The sequence below is a fragment of the Miscanthus floridulus genome, chromosome 3, assembly GCF_019320115.1.
Source record: "Miscanthus floridulus cultivar M001 chromosome 3, ASM1932011v1, whole genome shotgun sequence".
Taxonomy (NCBI): Eukaryota; Viridiplantae; Streptophyta; class Magnoliopsida; order Poales; family Poaceae; genus Miscanthus; species Miscanthus floridulus.
In genome coordinates, this window is record NC_089582.1 from 56,079,370 (window position 1) to 56,104,310 (window position 24,941).

Sequence of the window (24,941 nt, forward strand, 5' to 3'; positions counted from 1 at the left end):
TCCCCTTTTTGGCTCTTTCGTGCTCGAGCCCCTTGTATGCTTGTACCTATTTTAGAGCTTAGCACTCTATAGGTTCTAGCAGTGATAACCGCACTACTAAGACCCTAGGGGTGTCCTGGTACCATTTAGTGCACGTCGGTCAAGGTACCCTATGAGTGGACTCGGGCGTTGGTATTCTTCTATGTGTCGCTTTTTTCCAATGCCCCGTCTTTTACCATGACATGAGGATTGGAAGAAGCAGACCACCGTTCCTCTCCTTCTCTTTCTGTTCCACCCTCTCTTCGGTTCTCGTCAATTACAATGGCGTATGGATTGAGAGAGATCATAACTTTTTCCCTTCTCCTTAGCCTGCTCTGTTCGATCCTGTCCTTAGCCATGACGATCGAATCAAAGACCAGACTATCAGTTCTAGTTAGCGAATCTATGGTCTATGTCATGTCCTCAGAACTATGCGAGTCGACCTAATCGACCTTTAGAGTGCCGTCTCTACCGAGGATGTGACATGGACATGCCTAGCCGACTTTCTCCTTTTTAAGCCTAAGGATACGAACTCGCTTTGTGAGGGCTAGCCTTGTTATTCCATGGTGTTTGCTTAAGTTGATCTAGGGTCTCGACCATTATTCTTGAGGCCGTACAGGTCAACACGATTGGCCCAAGAAGTACTAGCTAGGCTATGACTTGAGCTTGTGCTTAGCAAACAACCACGTCTGCCTCATTTGGCCCAAGGATCAGAAGTCTTCCACTAGGGCTGTCTTTTCCCCCTTGGTGTTCTTTTGGTGCTATTCGATCTTCCCATGCCTTGTTGCCTCTTCTTTTGCAGTCTTTCTTGGTTAGTGGTTGATTGCTCCTTTGCTTTGTTTGTCGTACGAACAAGGTAGTTGCATCGGGAAATGACGTTGATCGAACCGGAATCCATTGGAGGGAGGAGACATAGATGACAATAGGACTCTGAGGAGGACAACTACAAGTACACTGAGGATCTCGGAGTTAACCAGTCAACAGGTGCCATGTCCCACCCAACCTCATAGAATCCTATTAGACATGCAATAATATAGCTGCTAGTGCTTTACTTTCATGCAAATGAACTATGATAGGTTGCATGGTAGAATTGCTTGAAGCCATTACCTTGACACAACCTTTACCCTAGCACACCCGCTATTAGGCTAGACGCTCGCTTACTACTTACTACTTACTTCTACTATGCATTATATCTGTGATGTGATGTCTGGTGGAGGATTGTTTGTGAGTGGCTAAGGCACATGGTGCCGCTAAAATTGGTGATAACTTGAGGAGATCTTGGCATGCGCCTTGGGTGTGTGGTGAGGGTTGAGTCGACCAGATAGGATTCTACGATGAGTCTTTGGACGAGTCTTGCTAGGGGGATGCGACCTAGGCATTCCCTAAGAGAGGTACCTGTGGCGGGTATATGTGAGAGGAGTATATTCTGAGGAGGTGACTCTTTGGGATGGAGGTGCCATCGAGGCATGGGGTGTTGGTTATCCCCTTGAGAAGATGTCATGTCTTGTCCCCCTAAGGACTGGTATGTCGAGAGAACCAGATCATAGGACCCTACGTACACACCACTCGCTCCTAAATGGGCGGGGGATGGTTACCCGACCAACTAGGATGGTGCCATTACCGCTAGGTTGAAAGTGGATAGTGTAGGGAGGTACGAGCATATGGCCCACACCCTCCTAAGACAACGTAGTGACCTCTGGGGGGGGCCGTACTATGTCTCATAGTCTTAGCGTGTCGGTGGACTCCGGGGTGGCCTAGGGCTGAGTGGTAGGGTGGCACCATTCCAGTTGGGAGGCAGTCAGTATTAGCCTAGGCAGGGCATCGCCGATGATGGTGATCTTGTGGTTACAGGTGTACACGCTCTACAGAGTTGATTGATCTATATGTATAGCTACGTCCTTAGATATGGACATTCCTATGACCTACGCTTCCCTTGATTAGTGAGAGGTGTCCTTTCTTCTTCTACCCCTAGGTTTGGTGTTGTTTTTTGGCTTTGGCCGTTGAGGCAAAGCATGAGAGGGAGTCGTCCTTGCCGCCTAGAGAGTGAGAGTGTGGTGAGATGTGTGTGATGGGATGGGTGAACATGTGGATGAGATAAAACTTGATGAACTATTATAAAATATTGATGAACTTGCATAGGAAACCTACAGCCATATATAGGCCTTTTGCTTTACCCTTGCATTCCACTTACCATAAAGCAAACACAAAGCATAGGATGGGAGCTAGTGGCCAGTACAAATCGTACTGAAAGATATTTGGCAGGTTTGGATGCCATCTATGACGACGACAACGAAGATTAGAAGGATTAGATGGTCTCGCTCCTGTGCTCAAGTTTGGTTGAGAAGATGAGGTCTACGCCCGCTGACTTTCTACGCTGACTCTGATGATTGCCCGTGAAGGAGGAGCCTTCAACCACCGATGTGCTACATCTACTCTGACGTCGTTCTGTGTGTGTTTCTGCTAGTATACGTTGTACTTAGGTGTGTTATCAAGTGATGTAATACCTTGTAAACTTGTAATTCTACGATGTATGAACTGTGGTATCAACTGAATAATGATAATGTGACAGCTTGGTCTTCGTGGACTATCACATTATGATGTAATCTGTGGATTTCCCTTCGAGGAAATCGTGGATCATTTCAGAAGGAACCCACAGGTACACGTCGCATGGAGATATGATCAAGCGGAGACTTTTATGACAAATTGCAAGTGTCATGGATGAGTAATTGTAGGTCCCATAGGTACACGTCAGATAAAGAAAGTATCGTGTGGAGATCTATGATGAAGCCGTTCGTTACAGATCGAACATTGTTCATCATAGATGTGTAATTAGTTCAATGACGAAGCCCTATTCATCACAGTTTTAAAGGACATCATCACAGATGAGTCGCGCGAGTGATCTATGACGAAACCATGCGCTCTTCTATGACATTTTTTGTGACGATGCCTGATTTCGTCATAGAAAGGGAGGGTTGCAGGATCGTCACCACCAATCTATGACGAAACGGAAATATTCGTCATAAAAGCGATCTTCTATGACGGTTTTGGATTCGTCATTAAGATTTTCATCATAGAAGTGAATATTTCTAGTAGTGAGCATATGACTTTCAACATAGGTAATAAGACATCATCCTATAGCCATATGGTTCACAACTCACATTTGTGTGAGGTATGAGTCTCAATTAGAGTTGTATAGTTGGACTTAGTAATTTGGTAATGTCTTTTATGTATGTTTTCACTGATCTACGTAATCTTTTGATAAGACAGAAGCTTGAGTTTTGGCGGCTATAGATGTATATTACGCAACTAGATCTTGTGTCTTGCGCTAGTGGAGTGTGAAGATGGCATCTTTAGGGATATTGGAGTCGATTTATTTAAGCTGAGTCTGTCAAGAGGATAAGACTAAGTTTTAGTAAATTAACTTGGCAAGTCCTCACAATACTATAATCACAATTTCTTATTTTACCTCCTATTTCTATTGTTATTCATTAAAAGAGTATTATGTATGTTATTACTTAGAATTAACTTCAGTTTATACAACAACATTCATCTTCTATCTCATGTGGGTAGGGATGAAAACGGATCGGATACGGACGGATATCACCGATATTACATTTGTTTTCATATTTCTGTCCGGATTCGGATTCGAATACGGATAGTGTCAACTATGTTGGATATGATACGATTGAATATCGACATCATAAATATGCGATTTGAGTATTCGGATACGGATACGGTATCGGATGTTGGATATCTGGACTCGGATACGGACAGATCTCAACCCCTCTAAATGGATTCGGTTTCGAATACGGTCGGAAAATATCCGTACCGTTTTCATCCCTACATGTGGGGCATTCTGTGTCGTCCTAAAGATCAAGGTGGTTTGGGTATAACAACCTCTGGATCAAAAACAAATGCCTTCTAAGCAAATAGTTATTTAAACTACATAACAAAGAAGGAACTTGGCAGACCTTGCTTAGGAATAAATATTTGAGTTTTAAGTCCTTATCATAGGTTGATACAAAACCTAGGGACTCACGGGTTTTGGAGAAGTCTTCTAAAGGTGAAGGAAGATTTTCTGGGATGTGGGACTTCCAAAATAAATGATGGCTCACATACCAGATTTTGACAATACAAATGGGTAGGTATCAAACCCCTACAGGAGCAAATTTTCAAACCTATATAACATAGTCAATTACCCTTATATTACGGTGGCATTAGTTATGGATCAAGTTCCAGTAGATATTTCTTTTCAAGGAGTTTCAATAATTGGGGATAAGTTCACTACTTGGCATAACCTTTTTTTTTGCAGTGAATATAGCTAGCTTTTGGCCATCCAATGGAAGGGATAGTTTCACCTAGGACTTGAATAAAAATGGTACTTTCTCAGTACGATCTATGTATATGTATCTGATTAACCAGGGTACACCCTTTACAGATAAATTTATTTGGAAGATGAAGCTCCCTCTAAAGGTAAATATTTTCCTATGGTATCTACATAGAGTAATTTTAGCATGTGACAACTTAGCTAAAAGGAATTGGTCAAGTGTTGTTTCCTTGAACACCTCTTTTTCAACTGTCAGCATGCTAAGGCTATTTAGAGAATTGTCCACATTGATTGCAAGAGGATATGGAAGTGTAAAGCACCCCTGAAAATTAGAAAAAAAAAAATTGGCAGATGACACAGAATAAGCTCCAAACAGTTGTTTCTCTATCGAAAAGGGGTTGGTAAGGGTTAAAGAGTGTTGCCTATGTGGGCAAAATGCATTAGTCATTTTTTTGGGTGTGCTATCTCAAGGTTTGTGTGTTGCTTTGTGCGTGAAGCCTTTAACTGAACTGACTATCCTACATGTGCTGAGTTCATGGAGAACTGGACTGAAGGAAAAAGGAATTTCACAACAATTAGCTTTGTTCATTTTCTTTGTAGGTTTTACATGCTCAATATGATTAGATATGGAGAACGGGGGACAAGATGGCTATTGAAAAGTCATTTCCTAAACGGAAACACTCTAACCCGAGCGTCCGGCCCTTCGAAAAATATCAGATGGACTCTTCGGGCTCATGTGTCTCATGAACAACCACTCATTCCCTAATTAATTCTCATCCACTCATTTCTCAGCCTCCACCGATACTGCCTCCTCCTCTGTCACTTCTTCAAACTCCTCACTCCTCTCATCCTCAACAGGCAAACGACACGAGCTCAGCCATCCCCATCCTCCTCTCACACTCACCACGAATGAGTCGTTGATGTTCCTGTCACCTGATGGGATTGCTTAGACTGCAGGTGGCGGCAGCAACTATCTGAATGTCGTGTATGCTACTATGGTTCCGCCACCCGCACCAACCACGCGGACCCACCGTGGATGCGTCCGCCGTGCTGCCCTTAGTGGGGCAGCTGGACGATTCGAAGGCGTTCTCGGACATCATGTTGGGCTACATCAACCGTATGCTCATGGCCAAGGACAACGACGATAGGCTCGAGCACTACCCAAAGCACCCTATGCTATTTGTTGCGCTACTGACGACCTCTCTCTCTCACACACACACACCTGGACGGACAGCACCCGAGCACCGCTTGCTGGCTATCGTAATTCTCCACCAGGTAGGCTATGGCTGCCAACGATGCCGTGTTTCAAGCGTTTCAAACGTATGTTTCAAGTATTTCATCTATATATTGCAAAAACAGATCTAGGATGTTGCATTGCATATGTTGCAATGACAATATACGCATGTTGCAAGCGTATGTTTTGAATATTTTAGGTGTTTCAGATGTATGTTTTAAATGTTCCATATGAATGTTGCATAAGTAGATATGGAATGTTGCATAACATGCATGTTCCAAGCTTTTGTTTCAAGTGTTTTAGATATTTGATACGTATATTGCAATTGTTTCGTCTGGATATTGCATATGTTTTGCAATTGCTACACACATGTTTTCAAGTGTTTTAGACGTATGTTGCAAGTGTTTCATCTGAATGTTTTAAAAATACATCGGGATGCTCCACATGTTGCAATGTGTCCCACCTGCCACAACCTCCTAGTGCAGTTGATGGGGCATTGTGCATGCGCATGGGGAGTAGAGGGATGGAGCGTTGCTCGACGACAAGCAGGGGAAGCAGAGGGAGATGGCGGCAAGGGCGCAAGCGGTCCCCACGTGTGCGCAGGAAGCAAGGGAGCAGTGCAGGTGCAGTAGGCATGGAGGAGAACGGCGCAGCTGGGAAGCGCTTGGAGCAGTGGGGGAGGGGAGGGGTGCAGGAAGCACGGGATGAAAGTCAACTGTTCTTTTCCTTTCTTCTTTTCCATGTGCAAGTCAACTGTTCCCTGGCACACCTTGAGCGGTAGTGATACGGATACCGTTAATCACATTACTATTAGCCGGTCGCATTGTCCTTCTGCTCTGATGTGTCCAAATTCTAGCTCTGGCTGGTATCCCCAGCTTTTGTATCAATCCTATATGCTTTCTTAAAAGCAGAGTAATATCTCCTTTCAAAGAAAAAAAAACTCTGAAAGATATACTGTTTTTATGCTAAGTTCCGAATAAAGCAAACAGGCAGAAAACGTACCCCGGTGAACCAAAACCACAGCAAATAAAACAAAATCCGATGAATATACCTTGAACTCCAGGAAAACCTGTCAACATTTATCCTCACTCAAGGTTAAACAGTTGGACTACATTTTATGGAGTATGCAAAAATGACCAGCTGATTCACATCGAGAACCAAAACATTGCTACCAGGAACTGTAGCAAGCAACAAATTGCTAGTTGCATTTTAATGAAACTACGCAATGGAACAAGAAAACAGTTCTCACAGTAATAAACTTACATAATGTAGAATGATTTCACCATGATTACCAAGACACTACAGTAAAAGGAAATCATTCTATATTATATAAGAAAAGGAAATGAAGCCACGCTTGGCATGTGATGCCATCCAGGCTTCATCATACTGCAAAATAGTGCAGCACAAGCAACACTCCAAGCTAAAATACATTGAACACAAGGGCCCCGTTCGCATGGAGAAATTCTAGAGGAATCTGTAAGAGAAAAACACTGTTCCGAATGAAAAAAGAAGCGGAGCAAGCCGGGTTTAAGAGCACGCGAACGGGGCCAAGAGCTACTCCGCCCCCCCCCCCCCCCCCCCCCCCCCCCCCCCCTCCTCCTTATACCACTGGCAGTCTGAAACAGCTCAGACAACTAGATCCTTCAACTATCTGCTTCAGAAACCCCTGAACCCGTAGTGTAACTATGAAGAATGTTAAAACTAAACGAAGCACTTCTTTCATCACCCCAGCAAAACAATTGGGCCTTCAACTCAAGGGCTCTAGAAGTAAAGAGAGACATTGAATGTCATATTAAGGCAGCGCTACGAATCCACCATCTCATCCTGCAATTCATTCGGGGCGATGAGCCCTGGAATGGAAAGCATACGTTGGCGTTCCTTTTCCCTCTGAGCAGCAGCCTCTTCAGCATATAGATCTTTGTTATCCTGGCACCAGATGACAAGAAAATCAGCAGAGAATATAATTTACAAACACCTCACTCAATAATGTATCACTCATTAAAAACTAGATTATAAAGGAAAGAACTGAAATCAAAGACATCCTTCTGATATTGTGCTATTGTCAGATTGATGTGGGCTAGGGTTTCCTTGCTCTAATGCAATGCTTCGATATGGGCAAGGAGGCTGTGCACTTCATTGATTAATATGTAGGTGTAGATACAAACAGTTTCATTATATGGCAAGATCTATTTTTTATTTCAGCAAGGCCAAAATGAAATAAATTTACTCAAGGTGATGCAGGCACTTTTGTGACATTACCTGGGCAGAGAACTCCTTCGATTGAACAAGAAAATCCCTTATATGATTCTTAAAATTGGGAGGATCAGTTTTTGAACTAAAAAGTCCATCAACAAACTTTGCTACCTGTAGAAAACATAGATGTAAAATTTCCTGCTGATTGAACTAAGAATAGAAGTACACAAGGGATAAAAATACCTCTACAGGCGTCATGTTAGGAAAGGATGAGCTGAGAAGTTTAATAGTGTAGTCTCGAACAAACATTGCATTATTTGTGAATTGAGAAGGAACTGCTGAGGCATCCCAGAGAGGCTCCGTTAGACCATCAACCTAATATGCCAGCAAACATAGTAATCAAATACACACACACACAATCATTAGAGGATAGAACAACAGATAAACATATATGTATATATAGTTACCACATAGAACAAATGTTGAAGCACAGAAACGTGAAGCTTGAAACCAGGTTTGTGGAATGTGTCTGTGAGCACTGCAAATATCTCCTGCTCAATATTTAAGAAGTATGTCTTGTAGAACTGATTTTGGAACCCTGAAGCCTGCAAGGACAGCATCACTCAGGTTACCTTAAGTGTAACCAGAGTACTAACCAAGGATGGAGCATAAATTGCACCTCGAAGTTCTTCAAAATTTCCAATAACAGGCTTAGACCGGTCTCAGCAATATTTCTCTCTGTATGTCGAAATGCCCAACTTATGGAATCCATAACAAGCTTTAGTTGCTAAAGCAGACAGATAAATAATCAGGTTAGTAAACCAGTAATCTGCAAGCAGAACAAGCATGTTTTCGCTTTGAGCTTAACAATAAGCATATATGATGATGGCATTGTAATTTACAGGACATCTGAAAGATGAAATACCAAATTCACTTGTACCTGACTAGAGAGCTGAATAAAAGCTTGGAAACAATGTGTACCAATGGCACGAAGCAAGGAGAAAAATTTAAGGCGATGCTCAGGATAGTCTTCAAAGTTTTTGGTGATCATCTGATATGAATCATAAGAAAATAATTTAACTATAAATGAGAATTATCTTTATCAGCAAAAAAAATCAGATTGAAATTACATTATCTATACCTCAAGAGTACACTGAAAAACAGCCTCAAAAATGCGAGGAACTTCCTCAAGCATCTCACCTTTGTACCTATGCAGAAAACGACAAATTACTAACAAACTCCATTTACCAACAACAAAGCATTTAGTCCCAAGCAAGTTAGAATAGGATAAACAAACTCCATTTGTTACCAAAAAAAGGTCCATAAAAGACCAGTTCATGCACATCTATATTTAACAAGCAAATCACGAAACAAAATGAATGAAGAAATAATGGCAGGCTTACTTGTTTATAATTGTCGCGAATAATGACAAAACTTCAGATTCTCTTGCATCAGGCACGTTTCTAGCGTAATCACCTAGAACAGGATCCATCATTGGGGGAACAAACTGTTTCCCCAAGTGTGGTAAATCTTCAGCTTTGTCCAGAAAAGTCTCGATCAATTTTAATGTCTCCCTCTTTACTGATCTGTTTATTACAAACCACTTAACAAAATACACAATATTAATATCTGCAGAGAATAATTATTCATACCTCAGAAGTTTTACAAATGATGTCTTTGAAGCAAAAGGCCCTCCTTCAGAGATAGTGTTTGACACCAGTTCGCTGTACATTCTGATATGCAACAGGCAAGGAAGTATATTAGCTGCTGAAACATTGACTCTGTAGCACATTAGCAGGTGATACATACAAAACTTTCATCAAACGAGCAATGCAATAATATGAAGAAAGCAATACTGTCAGCAAATCTGCAGCATCAGAGAAACGAAATTGGGAGGGGGGGGCTCACTGAATGGAATACAAGCATGTGTGGAGCAAATTAAATTTAAGAAAATAAAAAGATAAAAAAACTTTGGTAAACTGCAAGTGAAAATACCTATACACTGTCAACATGTCCAGGAAGATTACTGAAATTTGTGGGAAAAAATAAGGTCCAAGTGAGCATGCAACACCTGTGTTCGTCTGCAAGCACCAAAAACTATATTTGATAAGAACCAAAAAAGAAATAAAATTGGAGAAAAAAAGTGGCACTAAACAGAAAGTTGCCTGGGCAATTTAAAATGATACTACGGCATGCTTCTAATAAAGTGGTTGGTACAATTATCTAAAAGAAAAGGAAAAATGTGTCTAAGGTGAGCCCAGTATGGCACTAGAGTATGCTTCTGACAAAGAAAAAAAAATCCAACATTTGAACATCAAATCTAATGAGGAAGTGTCACAGTATCAGGCACCATCCACTATGCAAGTGACATGATGCCACCAATTAGGCAGTTACCTTTCACGAAAGTAGATAAGCAATAGAATCATAGAAGCATGAGAACAAATATAGCCTCCCCTTGGCCACTTCAAAACTTAATTTATTACCTGTAAGATGTTCAGAACAGATCTGATGACATCTTGGTTTTTCAAAATATCAGTGCTTCGGCCAGCCTCCCCAATTATTTCAACCCATTTCTGCAAGATTAGAGTAATAATTTTACAACTAAAATACTAGGTGAAAGTCATAGAAAAATTGGATGACAAAATCTATGAGTGTGCAACCTGATTAGGTAGGCTCATCAATCTCTTGAGATACTCCTCCCTCTTAGTATTGTCAGATTCAGCTTGAATCATCTGACCAACCTGAAGAAAGATAATGAAAACATAAGATATATCCTTCACTGATAGACTGCCAAATAGCTAATTTCAACAGCATACCGATTCATAGAATGAATGGATCTGATGAGGCTCAAGATCTGCTATTGTGGTAGGAAGGTTGGACAACAGCACAGAAACAAATGGTTCATTCTCACCCACCTGTACAACCATGAACAAATGTTGAATAAATGGTAACAGCCACACATCACCGAGAGATACACATCAGCACATGCCCATGTGTTCCATGCTATTCTAATTTTTAGCATTGGGACAGCCTAAAATATACATTGAGTTTAGTCACAGCACATGATAGAGATGCCTTTAAAACTACCCTTTAATTGAAGGGTACCAAGTCACAACACCCGAAAATATATATTCAGTTTTGAATACTTCAGCTCAGCTGAAAATTCTAATTTGGTTTTGGTGAATTGATGAAACCCTAGGTGCTAATATTTTACTCTAAGTGATCATGAGATAGGGTAGCATATTCCAAGTGGTGGAGCAAATGTGAAGATCATGATGATGGTGGTGATAGCCGTGGTGATGATCAAGTGCTCGGACTTGAAAAAGAAAAAAGAAAAAAACAAAATGGGCTCAAGGCAAAGGAGATATCCATAGGGCTATTTTGTTTTGGTGATCAAGACACCTAGTGGGTGTGATCACATTTAGAATAGATAGCCGTACTATTAAGAGAAGTGAAACTCGTATCGAAATGCGGTTATCAAAGTGCCACTAGATGTTCTAGCTCATTGCGTGTGCATTTAGATTCTAGTGAGTGCTAACACCCTTAAAAATGTTTGTGAAAATATGTTAACACTCGTGCACAAGGTGAAACACTTGGTGATTAGCACATTTGATCAAGGGTGGCGAAGTTGGAGAAGAGGTGGTGTTGTTTTCAGTGACCGGACTCTGACTCCCGAAGTGACCAGACTCGGTGGTGGTGCGTCCAGTCAATTTTAGTGGAGTTGGCGCGCTCGGGCTCTGTCTGGGTCACAACCGGACGCTGAACAGTAATTGTGACCGGACGCGCAGGTGAAAGCTCTAGTTTGGTTTTGGTAAATTGATGAAACCCTAAATGTTAATCTAGTTTACTAAGTGATCATGAGATAGGTAGCACATTCCAAGTGGTGAAGCAAATGAAGATCATAACATGACGATGGTGTTGCCATGGTGATGATCAAGTGCTTGGACTTGAAAAAGAAGAAAAAAAAAACAAAAAGCTCAAGGCAAAGGTATAAATAGTAGAAGCATTTTCGTTTTGGTGATCAAGACGCTTAGCGAGTGTGATCACATTTAGGTTCGATAGCCGTACTATTAAGTGGGGTGAAACTCATATCGAAATACGGTTATCAAGGTGTCACTAGATGCTCTAACTCATTGCATATGCATTTAGGATCTAGTAGAGTGTTAACACCCTTGAAAATGTTTGTGAAAAATACGCTAACACACATGCACAAAGGTGATACACATTGTGTTTAGCAGTTGGGAGCAAGGGTAAGAAACTTTACCGGCGCCCTGTACAGAAAAGACAGGGTTTCACAGAGTGGACCGGACGCTGGCCTCAACTGAACCGGCGCGTCCGATCAGTAGAAGCAGTGAAGACGTTGGCGTCGGTCTTCGACCGGACGCTGGGTCACTTCGTCACCGGACGCTGAGTGGGTGCATCCGGTCCCGCTGACGTGGTAGCACAGAGAAGAAGAGAAAGGACCGGACGCTGGTGCTGCGTCCGATCGTGACCGACCGGATGCGTCCGATCGCGAGTGGAACCTTACTGGAAACGACCAGACGCTGGGGTCCTGCGTCCGGTCACTTCGAGCAGCGCGTCCGGTCATCACTTGACCGTTGAGATCAGGCGCTCGGTATTTGAAGAGAGGGATGACGTGGCAGCCATCCGTTGACCAGACGCTGGTAGGGTGCGTCCGGTCGATCTGACCGGAGCATCTGATCACCCCGAGTTGTGTCCAGTGAAGGGTACCACGGCTCTATTTCATGGGAGCTTCTATTTAAGCCCCATGACCAGCCCTAGCTCACCCTCTTGGCCATTTGCATTGATATAACAACCTTGTGAGCTTAGCCAAAGCCTTCCCACTCATCTCCATCATTGATTCATCATCTTTGTGAAATTGGGGGAGAATCAAAGTGCATTGCTTGAGTGTTTGCATCTAGAGGCACTTGGTGTTCGTGTTTCGCTGCGAAATTCGCTTGTTACTCTTGGTGGTTGCCGCTACCTAGACGGCTTGGAGCAGCGAGGATCGTCGAGCGGAGGTTGGTGATTGTCTTCAGCTTCAATCGTGGTGATTGTGAGGGGTTCTTGACCTTTACCCGGCGGAGAGCCAAAAGGTACTCTAGTGAATTGCTCGTGGCTTGTGTGATCATCATCTTGTCTTTGTTGTGTGACACCCTATTGAGGGTTTGGCGTGTGATGCCAATTAGCGCGTAAACCTCTAAGTGAGTGAATCGCCACAACGAGGAATAGCTTACCGGCAAGCAAGTGAACATCGATAAAAATCATTGTGTCATCATTTGATTCCGATGTGATTGGTCTTCATTAGTTTTCATTCTTGCTATTGATTGGTTCATTCTTCAATACGACGGTACAACTATCTTACTCTCTCTCTCTTTATATTACCACAAACTAGCTATCAAGCCGTTTAGTGTAGCTAGTTGTGAGAGCTTGTTAGTTTGGTTAATATGTCTTTTTAATTAGCCTTTGAGAGCACACTAACTTAATGTAGTGTCATAGTCATTGTGTGGTTAGAAACAATAGAAACTAGAATTGTGGTAGGTGGCTTGCATTTTTAGTAGGCTAGCGCAACACTTGCTTCGCCCCATAATTGTCTAACCGGTTTGTTAAGTGTTGTTGTAGAAATTTTTAATAAGCTATTCACCCTCTCTCTAACCATTAGGACCTTTCAGCAGGGCCTGCGTCCAGTCAAGGCTGACATACGCTGACGCAAGGCGGTGCGCGTGGCGTGTGCGGACCGGACGCTGGCCTACGTCCGATCAGGATCCAGCGAACGCGTCCGATCATGAATTTGACACTCTGGACCCTCTCTAGCAGTGATCTGAAGCGAGGTGGCGCGGCATCAGGTGAAGTGGAGCTACGCGTCCGGTCAGTGCTTGGTGGCTCGGACGCCCGCACAGGCTATCTATGCACCGACGCGTCCGATCGCTCTTAACCTCGCGAGAAAGGCTGACTAGCCGTTGGAATCAGACGGTAGTAGTTGAATGGAGGCGACACGTGGCAGCGATCCGGTGACCGAACGCAGGGGGCTGAGCATCAGGTCGTTTCGACCTGCGCGTCCGGTCGCCCCAAGAAAAGTGCAGTGAGCCCAACGGCTCTATTCGTTTGGGGCTTTATAAAAAACCCTTGGTCGGCTCTTGCCCACTCTCTTCACCATTTCTATTGAGAATACATCCTAGTGAGCATAGCCATCTCTCTCTCACTCATCCTACTTGATTGATTCATCATTTGGTGAGAATTGAGAGCATCCAAGTGCATTGCTTTAAGTGATTGCATCTAGAGGCACTTGATGATCATGTTTCGGTGCGGATTTCGCTTGTTACTCTTGGTAGTTGTCGCCACCTAGACGGCTTGGTGCAGCGAGGACCGTCGAGCGGAGGAAGGTGCTTGTCTCCGGCTCCGATCGTGGTGATTGTGACGGGTTCTTGATCTTTCCCTGGCGGAGAACCAAAAAGTACTCTAGTGAATTGCTCGTGGCCTGTGTGATCCCCATCTTGTGTTGGTTGTGCGGCACCCAGTTGCGGGTTAGGCGTGTGATGCCTATTAGCACATAAACCTCCAAGTGAGTGAATCACCTCAACAAGGACTAGCTTGCCGGCCAACAAGTGAATCTCGACGAAAAATCATTGTCATCTTGTCACCGGGATTTCATTGGTATTCACTGTGATTGATTGATCTTCTCTTGCCACAACGGTATAAACATCACTACCCTACCTTGTATTTATATTTCCTAGTGTAGCTAAGCTCTTTAGTGTAATTAGTTTTGCGAGCTAGCTTGTATCTTGAGTAGTGGTTAGTAAGGCTCTTTAGTTAGTCTTTTAGAGCTCACTAACTTAGTGGTAGTGACCTAACATTGTGTGCTTAAAGACTATAGTAACTAGAATTGTAGTAGGTGGCTTGCATTTTTAGTAGGCTAGCGCAAGTATTGCTTCGCCTCATATTTGTCTAACCACTTTGCTTAGTGTTGTTGTAAAAAATTTTATAGGCTATTCACCCCCCCTCTAGCCATTAGGACCTTTCATCAGCTAAGCAAGATTTTAAGAGAGCAATTCAAAGCTAGATTCCTAGACACATTCTACTGTAATCTGCACAATAGGTGTTATTTAACAATACCAAACTAACCTGGAGTGTCACAAACTTGCGCTTGCACTTCTGAACAATTTTCAGGAAAGTGTCGCATGCCATATCCTACAAACAAAACATGGTTTAGGTTCTATATTACTTTGAGTGTGTTCTTCACAGGGCAAAAAGTTTAAGAATATACAAAAGTGCCAGATATATGTAACAATAAGACAAATTAAGAAAAACCTTGCTGCCAGATACACAGCAGAATACGATAAAAGACTAGCTGACTTACTAGCTAAATATGAGGACTATAATTTTCAAATTAAAAGCTGCAGAACCAATTGAACAGAAACTAAATGCATTTTTCTTCAACAAATAAAAGAAACAGAAATATTGTAACCTGAACTCCAGGATGCATCTCGTGCATGAACTCAAATAATTTGTTGACCACTGTTTTTAAAAACTTCCAGTGCGCCCTTAGAAACCTTGGATATTGCCCCACAACATACCTAATTATGGGAAAAAGAATAGCAGCATACTGATCATTCTAAATCTTACCATAATAAATAAAAGCATGATAATATAAAATGGAAGCAATACTTACATAATATTACTTGCTATCACAGCTTTGTTATCTTTCCCTTTCGTAATCTCACAAAGATTCAACAAATCACGAATAACCAAAACCAAAAACCGGTTTTCCTGCAGCAGATTTAATAGGGACATACTTAAAGGTTTTGAACAGATGAAACTCTGTCAGCAACAAAACTTGTGTGCATTTGTGTCCAGGTTCAGCCTACAGTCTAGATTCTGAGTCACTAGTGATAGCATGATTTTAGCTAGTAGTTCAAGAAAATAATAGGCTGATTATGGTAGTAATGGCTGCTTTGACTAGAAGATTTTTCTCAGCATTAGAAGTAGCGCACAGCTGTATATGTGATCCAGAAATCAGAAAAGAAGCTAGGTCAATTTCCAGCCACTAAACCTATTGTGCACATGTGTGTTCTTGTGTGTGAGTTCCTGGGAGAACTGTTGAGGGTTGTTTTCCTTTCAAACACTACATTACACTACGAATAACAGAGCAGTATACAAATGAGAAAAATGACAGATACAGAATGTTAGAAAGGTGCATTATGCATGAATTGTCCAGAGTGCAATTGCCACCAAACTGTAGTGTTTCTCAACTGTTGGAAAAGGGATTATACTCATTGGGTTGGTGGCATTTTACCATTTAAGGTTGGGGTTGTTACTGTATTGGAGCATATCAGCCAATCCGGGGAAACTAAAACAATGGAACAATCGAACAGATGTGGATCTTTGTTTCATTGACAAATATTAATGCATGTCTACAAATAATTATTTAAGTCAATGAACCTGTTCCTCCACCATAGAACCAGAAATGGATCCAATTGCCCAGCATAGAGTATTTAAGTTATTCCAGCTCCAGTCTTCACCATTTAATTGCTTGCTTAATTTCCTCAACATCTGAAATTTTGAAGATGCTTCATTGTAAGTTACACAAACGAAGAAGATAATCTTGTGCCAGTTATACACAGAAGGTGACATATCTCGGAAGCTACCATAATTTGTTATAATACTCTTAGGAAGATAAAATAGGGCTTCCACATCACCAAATAATAACCAACAACTCTAGAAGCATAATGCTAAGCCTTTTTCTATTTCCAAAGTTCCACTTGGAAAGCAGGATGAAAAACACCAGAATATTATATTAAAAAACACACAAAGGATAGGCTCAAGATCCAAGTGAAAACACAGGAAAGTTAAGGTGGTAGTATCTGTACTGGGCACAGGATATGTTGTCTCAATCATAAATGACCAAGAGAGAAAACAAAATTGGACTTGATTTTTAGATTCCTATGTAACTCCCCAAAATCAAAGAAAAAAACTATCCTATGAACATGTGCTGACTCATATGTCCCAACTCAGATAGTACTCATTGCTTATGCAACCAGTCATTTCTCTAGTTCATGTAGTGTGTACATTTACCATAAACCTAACCTGGTGTCAAACAGAAATAGCATAACTAGCCAAGTTAATAACCATTCTGACAAAGTTGATTTAGAATTCATGGACCAAAATGTTAAAAAAATCCACAGTAACACAGTAAGATATACCTGCTGTTCTGTATCTTCGTGATCAAGATGTGACAAGTATATTAGTGTTTCCCTCATGATCTAGAATAGAACAGCAAACGATAACAATAGAAAGTTAATGAAAGATGCCTATGATATCCTGCATGAATCGCCAGCTAATCCTTTTACTAACCTTGTACTGAACAAGGACATCATTATCTTTCAATGTTTCTCGTACAATATTCCCATTCTCATCTTCAACAATCAAAACCTCCTCTGGCTTTGCCATCCGACAGATCATTAACGTTCTTAACTTCGAAAGTGATACTGCATAAAGTTGCCTCCTATGTTGAACAGCTATGAGCGTACCATCATCAGTTCCAGGAATCAGCTGAGTCTGAAGTTTCTGCATGTGGTAAATGATTAGGAATGAAGTATACAGAATTTTTAACAATAATGAAGAGTTATGCAAGAGGTCATCAAAAGAACCATTTAAAAGAAAAATAAAAACATATCATTTACAAAAGATCAGCCCTGAGAAAGTTCAGTTTACTTCAGATTGCAACCAAACGTTTCTGAACCTTTGCACTACTAACATCTCAATTTGCACACCCAAGTTACAATTTTACCACTAGTTAGGCATGTGTGTAAGTGGCTCTGAAGAGACAATAATATACCACATTTTTCTTTTTTTCTCGAACATGCAGGAGAGCTGTGTCACTATATTAGAAGAATGAAACGGGTAATAACCTTTACAACACCACATACACCTCCAATAATATACCACCTTACATTAAAAGTTACTGCCCACGTTCCAAATTTTAAGTCGTTTTAGCTTTGTACTAAGTTGAACTTCTCTAGCTTTGACCAAGTTTATAGAAAAATGCACAAATATCTACAACATCAAACAAGATTCTTTAGATACACCATGAAAATATAATTTGATAGTACATTTATTTGATATTGTAGATGCTAAAATACTTTTCTATAAACTTCGTCAAAGTTAGACAAGTTTAACTTAGGACAAAACTAAAACGACTTGCAGTTTGAGACGGAGGCTGTGCTTCATTTGTTTCTCTGTATAACTACTTGCTTGGGAGTAGCCATTCCACAATGTATGAAATCAGGTGTGCTTTACTGAATCTTTCATGTCACCCTTATTTCTACCGAGCAAATTGAGTTCTAGATACATTTCATGTGACAAAGGACAGACAAGTTATTTCTCTTCCAGTTCTGTACATCAATTGTTTCTATTTGGTAAGCTGAAACTTATATTCTGAAAAGTATGTTTTATATGGGAAAGATGCTGCATTAGTAATCACATACATGTCATGATGTCAAAGATGGCCCCAAACTAGATGTATATTAGCATAGCACTGCCATGTTAGTGTAACATGTCCTTTATAAATGGCAAAAACATTAAAATCTGGCATAACAACTACAGCCAAAACAAGTGAAACTGTGAAAGCCAGAAACAGAATACAATAATAGCATGGGAAAGTTGAAATTTTGGTTCTGGCATCTCTCACTAAATGCTGCTGAAACAAAAAAAATGACTAAATCATACTATCAAGATCTACACACATCCCAAAGCAAGACGAAAAAATAAGCATTTCTAACATAGATAATATAAGCAGTGTTAATTAAAATTAAAAAAACCTGAAGTTCCATCAATCGCTCCACTTGGTTGTATGTTTCAAATAATTCTAGAACAAACAGATTCCAGTAATCCAAGCAGACCTGTTTATCAAACAACCAACAATATAAGATGACCTTACACAATACTCTACGTGTTCCAGAATTCAGCCTAGCTTCATACCTTAAACATCTCTGTGTCATCAACAAATGAAATTTCAATGAGGTAGTCAAGGCCCAAAAGCAATGCAGCTCTATTTTCAGGAGTTGTTTCCAGTATGCGCATGTGATTCTACATTTATCACATTAAAATTAGAGTAATATCATTTGAGATTGGTATTGTGTAAGAATTAGCAATTTTATTTTCTTGGTCCGAAATTAGACCTGAAACTAGCCTACATTCTACAAGTCAATATTACCCCAGCTTTTCCTCATAAAAAGCATAACATCAACTGCATATATGTTGGGTCCAGCAGCCCATGAATTTTATAACAATAAAAGTATCCTACTGGACAGCTTTGCTTGATTCAGAATGCAGTGATCATTACCTTGAAGAAGGATGTCAAAAGAAGTGCAAGATTTTGGATAAATGCCTGCTCAGAGAAACAAGTATGTCTTAGTGCATCATATGGGAGCAGCATGCTCATTATGCAGGATTGGACTGTCATAATCTTTTAAGGCTTATCGAAATTTTCATTAGGTTAGCACTGTTGGCAAATAGTCCCATTAGAACATCACAATTAAATATATGGTTGTGATCTTGACATCTTGTTACTAGACAGCTATACCAGAAAAGTTGGTAATCTGATTAATAAAATGAAATGGCTTCACTATCAAATTTCAATTCTACCAAAATTATTAAATTCATATTTTTTTTAAAAAAATGTCCAACATTGAAATCTCCGTCTCTACTACTTAAAACAATGCCGTTGGTGGTGATGGTGTATTAATGTGCCTGCCATCATCACTACTCTACCTTACATTTTGCATTATGGACCCACCCTGTCCCTAAACATAAGTGAGTTTCAAATCATCCTAATCTTCTTTAAAAGAAATAAAGAATCATGGAACCAAGGTTAACTATATATATGAATGTACTTTAATTTGTAGTGCCATTGCAGGTTTCAATTCTCAAACTCAAGGTCACTTAAATTACACATGTTGTAGGTTGAATAACAATATGATTTTCTAAATTCAAATTAAACATAAGAAACCACGTGAAATTCCATTTTGAATTTGATTACTCAAAACGGAATACAAGCTTATCAACTCTGAAACTTCATATAGAAGATTTGAAAATCTGCAAATTCCAGAAAATATAGAATCAAGGGGAAAGGGTAGAGTATACCTGTTCTTCATTAGAACCAATGGCATAGCCATCTGAAATTGTTCCACAAGGAAGAATAGCCTGCTCATCGAGGAAAACAAAGAGTAAAAAAGAGGCCACCAAGGAAGCTAGAGGAAAGTGAATCATAGCTCTTGACACTATGAAATATACCTGCAGCTGCACCATAAAGACTGCATACATCTTGACATATTGCATGTCATAGAAATCACCGAAATGAAGAGCAGCAACCTGCAATAGCTTAAAACATCAGTACAGACATCCACCTTATGACTCCTGATTCAATCCTCAGAGATAAATCTCCATAATTATCAAATTCAAATAAAGTGTGTTAACTAGTGGCTATACTGGAATAACCGAATAACGCATTAGAACTGACAATAATTGACTTTTTTTTTTACCTCTGTTAGGCATTGAAGTGTAAGATTCCGGTAAGCAGCAATAGGGAAAAACTTCAAAAGTGTCTCCAGCTAAAAGGTTAAATGAAAAGGTTTTAGTTGGAGCAGATCCAATTGTTCATTAGAGCATTCAAGTTATATATAAGAGGACTACACACCAGAGGTGATTCAAATATGAAACCGATGGGGATCCATGACAGGAAAGCATGAAGTGTGGCCAATGTAGCACGAACAAGTTCAGGTCTTTGTGACACAGACAGGACATATAAGCAGAGCTCATGAATAAGACGAAATTCACTGTTCAAAAGCATACAACAGTATATCAGTACTCAAAGATAAATAAACGTTTTTATATATAAAGCATTGTTTTAAGACTCAGAGATAAAGCTCAAGTCACATCCATATAGGCAAGATGAAATATGCCACCAAAACAATATGCAATGCATTAAACAGATGAGCAACCTATCAACTAGAGGATGAAAGCTAGGAAAAAAAGGAGATGCAAATATATACCTATTTAGTGAACCCTTCAGCTCTTTGATCTTTTGTTGCGTCATTTCCCCTCTTGAGAAATCAAAAATTTCTTCACTTAACAGCTGCATATTGGTTGCTCAGTCAGACAACCAGTCCAAATATGGTAAAACAAATAGGTAACAGGCATATTGAGCAAGCAACTTGCCTTCAGTATTGCCATACAATTCTCGCATATTGTTTCACTACTCCTTGCTGCTGCAATAAGATCAGGGATGAAGGTTGTCCACCTGGCGGGCCACTCATGCTTTAAAACCTATTACAACAGGAATAACAGAAATAGGCAACATAAGAAACAGAGGTGTACAGTACTGCGAAAAATCAAAATCCATATTTACCACAGTAGCATAGACCATAATGATTCGTACAACAAATTATGAATACTTAGACAAAAAAGTCTGCTCTAGAATACAATCAAAACAGTTAGCCTACCTGCACCAGAATAATGTTGAGCTTATTGACATAAAGTCTCTCTTGTCGAAAGGAAACCTCATTGCTTGAGAGCTAGTAGAAAGCAAAAGGAAAAAAGGGGGCAGGGGGGGGTATTCAGAGAGTCAGCTTTACAGAACACAAAAAACAGCATCAGGTTCATCAAGGTAATGGCCATATATATTGATCATTACCTGAACAATGACATCAGATATATAATTCTTCATACCATCACGTTGTTCCACTGGCAAAGCGTTCCATTTATATTTGATAACATTTTCAAGTACCTAAAAGTATAGGATTAGAATCAGACATAAATGGTTCATAGAAAACAAATCTTTTGTGTATATATTATTAGAAATATCTCTATTGAGCATAATTCATGATGATAGAAATTGTGAAAGAGCTTGTAGCCTAGTGGTTGCAAGTGCTTAAGTAGCACCTCTGCCCTGGGTTCAACTCCCCGTGGGAGCGATTTTAAGCTGGTTAAGAAATCCCCTCGTCAGCAAAGCTGGGGTTCAGGGATCTTCTCGGCCTACAAGGTTGAGAGGTCTTCTATGGGATCTTCTCAGACCACAAGGTTGAGGTCATCTACCTTAATAGCAATGCCCTGGGGAGCCGCAGGGGGTCGAGTTTTTTTTATTGATGACAAAAAATATAGATAATCTACTGCACAGCTAACACAAGGTTATAGACATATTTATGCATTGCTTCAAGGTCATTCAAAGGAGGAGGGTTATGATAGGCTTGGCAAGACAATGAAAAACCAGCAACTTTTAGTCTTGTACTGTACCAAAACCATTTTTTTCAAACTAATATCTTTGTCGTCTGTGCACCTCTTGTTGAGTTTCATGACTTCGAATCTAGCCTAATCTAACTTGCTTTGGAACAAAGTTTTTCTTGATGTTGGTGTAGATGAGTAAATCTACCATCAAAGTACACATCTCATGTGCTTAAATACACATCACGATCAATGTTCGTTTCAACTTGTGATAAATCAATACCTTATGCTGTACTTCTGTGGTTTTACATTTAATTAAAAAAGTATAAAGGCATAGGGATTAAATCTGCAAACTGGGGTATTACTTGGTCTCCTCTGTTACTGTAGCTAGATCATTCTTGGTCTTTCATGTGAACACTTATTTAAGTCCAGTCTATTTCGCTGTCTCTTCCAAAGCCAAGATAAATATTGCAGTAAAAAGGTTTAAGTTTCCATGCAATCTTCACACTAATAAAAAAATGGAATAAATCATAAGCTCTGACACTGTCTACACACAACTCAAAAGTCTGAGCATGCATAATGTTTGTATGATAGTAGATAACTAGATATTCACGATGATAATAGATACAGTTGTGTATATTACAACATACGAGACCTTAGTGGTTACATATATACTAGTCTTGGGAACTAAGGAAACTAGAGTCCTATCCGAATACAATCTACATTTACTTGTGAGTCAACTCAAGTGTCAAGTCTCCTCTATTTATAGAGGTCCCATGTGTCAGGTTGAATCAAGAAGGAAATGATTAAGGGCAAAGTTCTAGAATCAGCTCTCCATCCTCCTCAGCATACTAGCAGCTGCTGCCTCCATGTCACCATCTCCAGCACCCACAAAGTTGCTGCTGTCACCCTCGCTCCCTTTTTCCTACTAGGCGTGGCCAGCCCTAGGGCTGCAACACTTCTCCAGTTCTCCCCTCCCCTATTTCCCCCCTTGCTGCTCTTCTCCTCCCAGTTTATTCCTAATTTCCCACCAGTGAGCCAGCACTATGACAGTTTGGTTTGAGGAATGGACAATCCAATCCTAGCTCCCAACTAACCAATTGGTTTGGTTTGAGCAACGTAATGGGTTGACCTGTCATCACACACCCCTGATCCCACAAAAGTGCATGCTCAGTATTAAAGTAGTGGCATGGTTGCTATCCACTTAAATCACTACAGAAAATCCTATTCTAGATTAATTGATCTGTAATACTATCCACACCATACAGTAATTACAGTATTGCCATTTGCCAGCGTGTTCCTGTCCAGTCTTAGTTATTTAATATTATTGTATCAACAGAAAAAAACATCTTGAATCAAAACTTACTTGGAGAGCAAAGAACTTGGTATTCAAATTTTGGGAGTTCTGCAGAATGTGAACCACTTGTAGCCACATATCTGGATTATTCTGCAGCTCACGCAAGATTTGATCTGCCGCATGCCTCTGAAACACAGCAGCGGCACATAAGTATTACAAGAACGTTGTATATTGACAGTAACATGAATTATAATAATGCACAATGATAAGTATTCCTATGGTTCATCTTTTATTGGTTTCCCATTTGCAAAGCATGCAATACAAAATGTTTCACCCAACAGTACAATTAGATCCAGACACTGTGATGCAATAATGCAAGCACCATGCAACAACTGCATAAGAAAAAAAAGAATTGCTTCAGCCTGAATTAAACTTTTATACCAAAAGGGCCAGGAGCCAATAATTAACAAATGTAGAACACATTTCATAGCGCATCTGCTGCAGCTATCCTGTCAACCAAAGTGATGTTTGCACTTTGCAGAACACAATAAGTTGTTTGAAATTAGTTAACATAGTTGTTGCTGGTGTATTACACAAAAATAGGATTAGCTTTAGCTGATGATGAAAAAAAAGTCAAAAGCTCATACGTTTTTTTCCACTGTGCTGAATACAGAGAGTTGATTGGTGTTTTAACAGTCTGCACACGTACAGAACTGCAGCCTATAAGCTTCTGTAGGCTGCATAATTGTATTAGAATGTTGTATTGGGCTATATTTTCAGATTATTTACTTCTCCATGTTTTTATATGAAACATTGCTAATTCATTTATAGTTCAAACTTTGGATACAAATGTTGTTTTGTACTATGGTTAGTGGCCAAAATTTTACAGTTATGCAATTAAAGTGTTAGAAATATAAGTTGCACAGGATCACATACTTGTTTCATTGACTTTTAACAAAAATATCGGTCATCACTAATTGATAGAATCCGAGAAACAGGAGTATTTTCTAGACTTCACTGCAAGAAAGCAAGACAATCATCATTTCAGAATCACACTGACAAACCCATCCGCCTGATCAACGCAGACTGCCCCCTTCCGCTGCGGCGCGATGACAATCAGACACGGCCACACGGCCAAAAAAAAGCAAGCATCCCTGTCCCAACCGAGCCAACCACCATTCACTGCCCAAAAATTTAGCCTGCCCACCGCGAGCGATCGGCCGCCGAAGACCAGAAGCCCCCCACCCACGGGAGGAATGACAGCAGCAACATAGAATGGGTTCAGAGGGCGTAATTACCTCCTCTCTAGAGCCGGTGCCATAGAACGCTGAGACGGTGGCGTCGAGCAGCCGCACGTCAATTGGCTGGCTAAGATCCCGCAGCTTCTCCGCCGCCATGGCGTCAGCGACGGCGAGCTCGGGGCGAGCGGGAGAGCGAGGCGGACGCGTAAGGCCCGACAAGGTTGGAGAAGGTTCCGAGGCGGGGAGCGGCGGGCGAGGTGGCCGAAGAGGGGATTCCGGGTGGGGGCGGACGGATTCGAGGAGCGGATTTTGAATTGTTTCGCCGCAGCCGCAGGGTTTAAGCGGAGAGCGGGGGAGGGGGAAGGGAAGGGAAGGCAAGCCTTGTTGAGGTGAAAGGTTGCTGGGGATTCACGC

The 24,941-nt window shown here is 40.8% G+C and overlaps 1 protein-coding gene across 2 annotated transcripts; it reads right to left on the minus strand.

Moving 5' to 3' along the window:
- Positions 1 to 7,177: 7,177 nt before the first annotated feature.
- LOC136541678 (protein EXPORTIN 1A-like) lies at positions 7,178 to 24,916 on the minus strand. 2 transcript variants are annotated; one of them, XM_066533686.1, is made up of 32 exons: positions 24,585 to 24,916; positions 23,356 to 23,472; positions 21,463 to 21,555; positions 21,272 to 21,343; positions 20,988 to 21,095; positions 20,822 to 20,904; positions 20,467 to 20,605; positions 20,312 to 20,380; positions 20,064 to 20,141; positions 19,914 to 19,973; positions 19,114 to 19,158; positions 18,750 to 18,857; positions 18,590 to 18,670; positions 17,124 to 17,336; positions 16,973 to 17,032; positions 16,212 to 16,322; positions 15,442 to 15,539; positions 15,238 to 15,346; positions 14,895 to 14,960; positions 10,589 to 10,687; positions 10,433 to 10,513; positions 10,256 to 10,345; positions 9,768 to 9,853; positions 9,425 to 9,505; positions 9,176 to 9,358; positions 8,914 to 8,980; positions 8,713 to 8,823; positions 8,452 to 8,559; positions 8,240 to 8,377; positions 8,016 to 8,147; positions 7,839 to 7,943; positions 7,178 to 7,505 (listed from the first exon to the last, which is right to left on the minus strand). In XM_066533686.1, the coding sequence occupies exons 1-32, from the start codon at positions 24,681 to 24,683 to the stop codon at positions 7,383 to 7,385; spliced, it is 3,213 nt and encodes a 1,070-aa protein (XP_066389783.1). In that variant the 5' UTR covers positions 24,684 to 24,916; the 3' UTR covers positions 7,178 to 7,382. The 2 variants fall into 2 exon arrangements, with proteins under 2 accessions (XP_066389783.1, XP_066389784.1); XM_066533687.1 differs by lacking the exons at positions 23,356 to 23,472; positions 24,585 to 24,916 and adding an exon at positions 22,355 to 22,465.
- Positions 24,917 to 24,941: the final 25 nt, after the last annotated feature.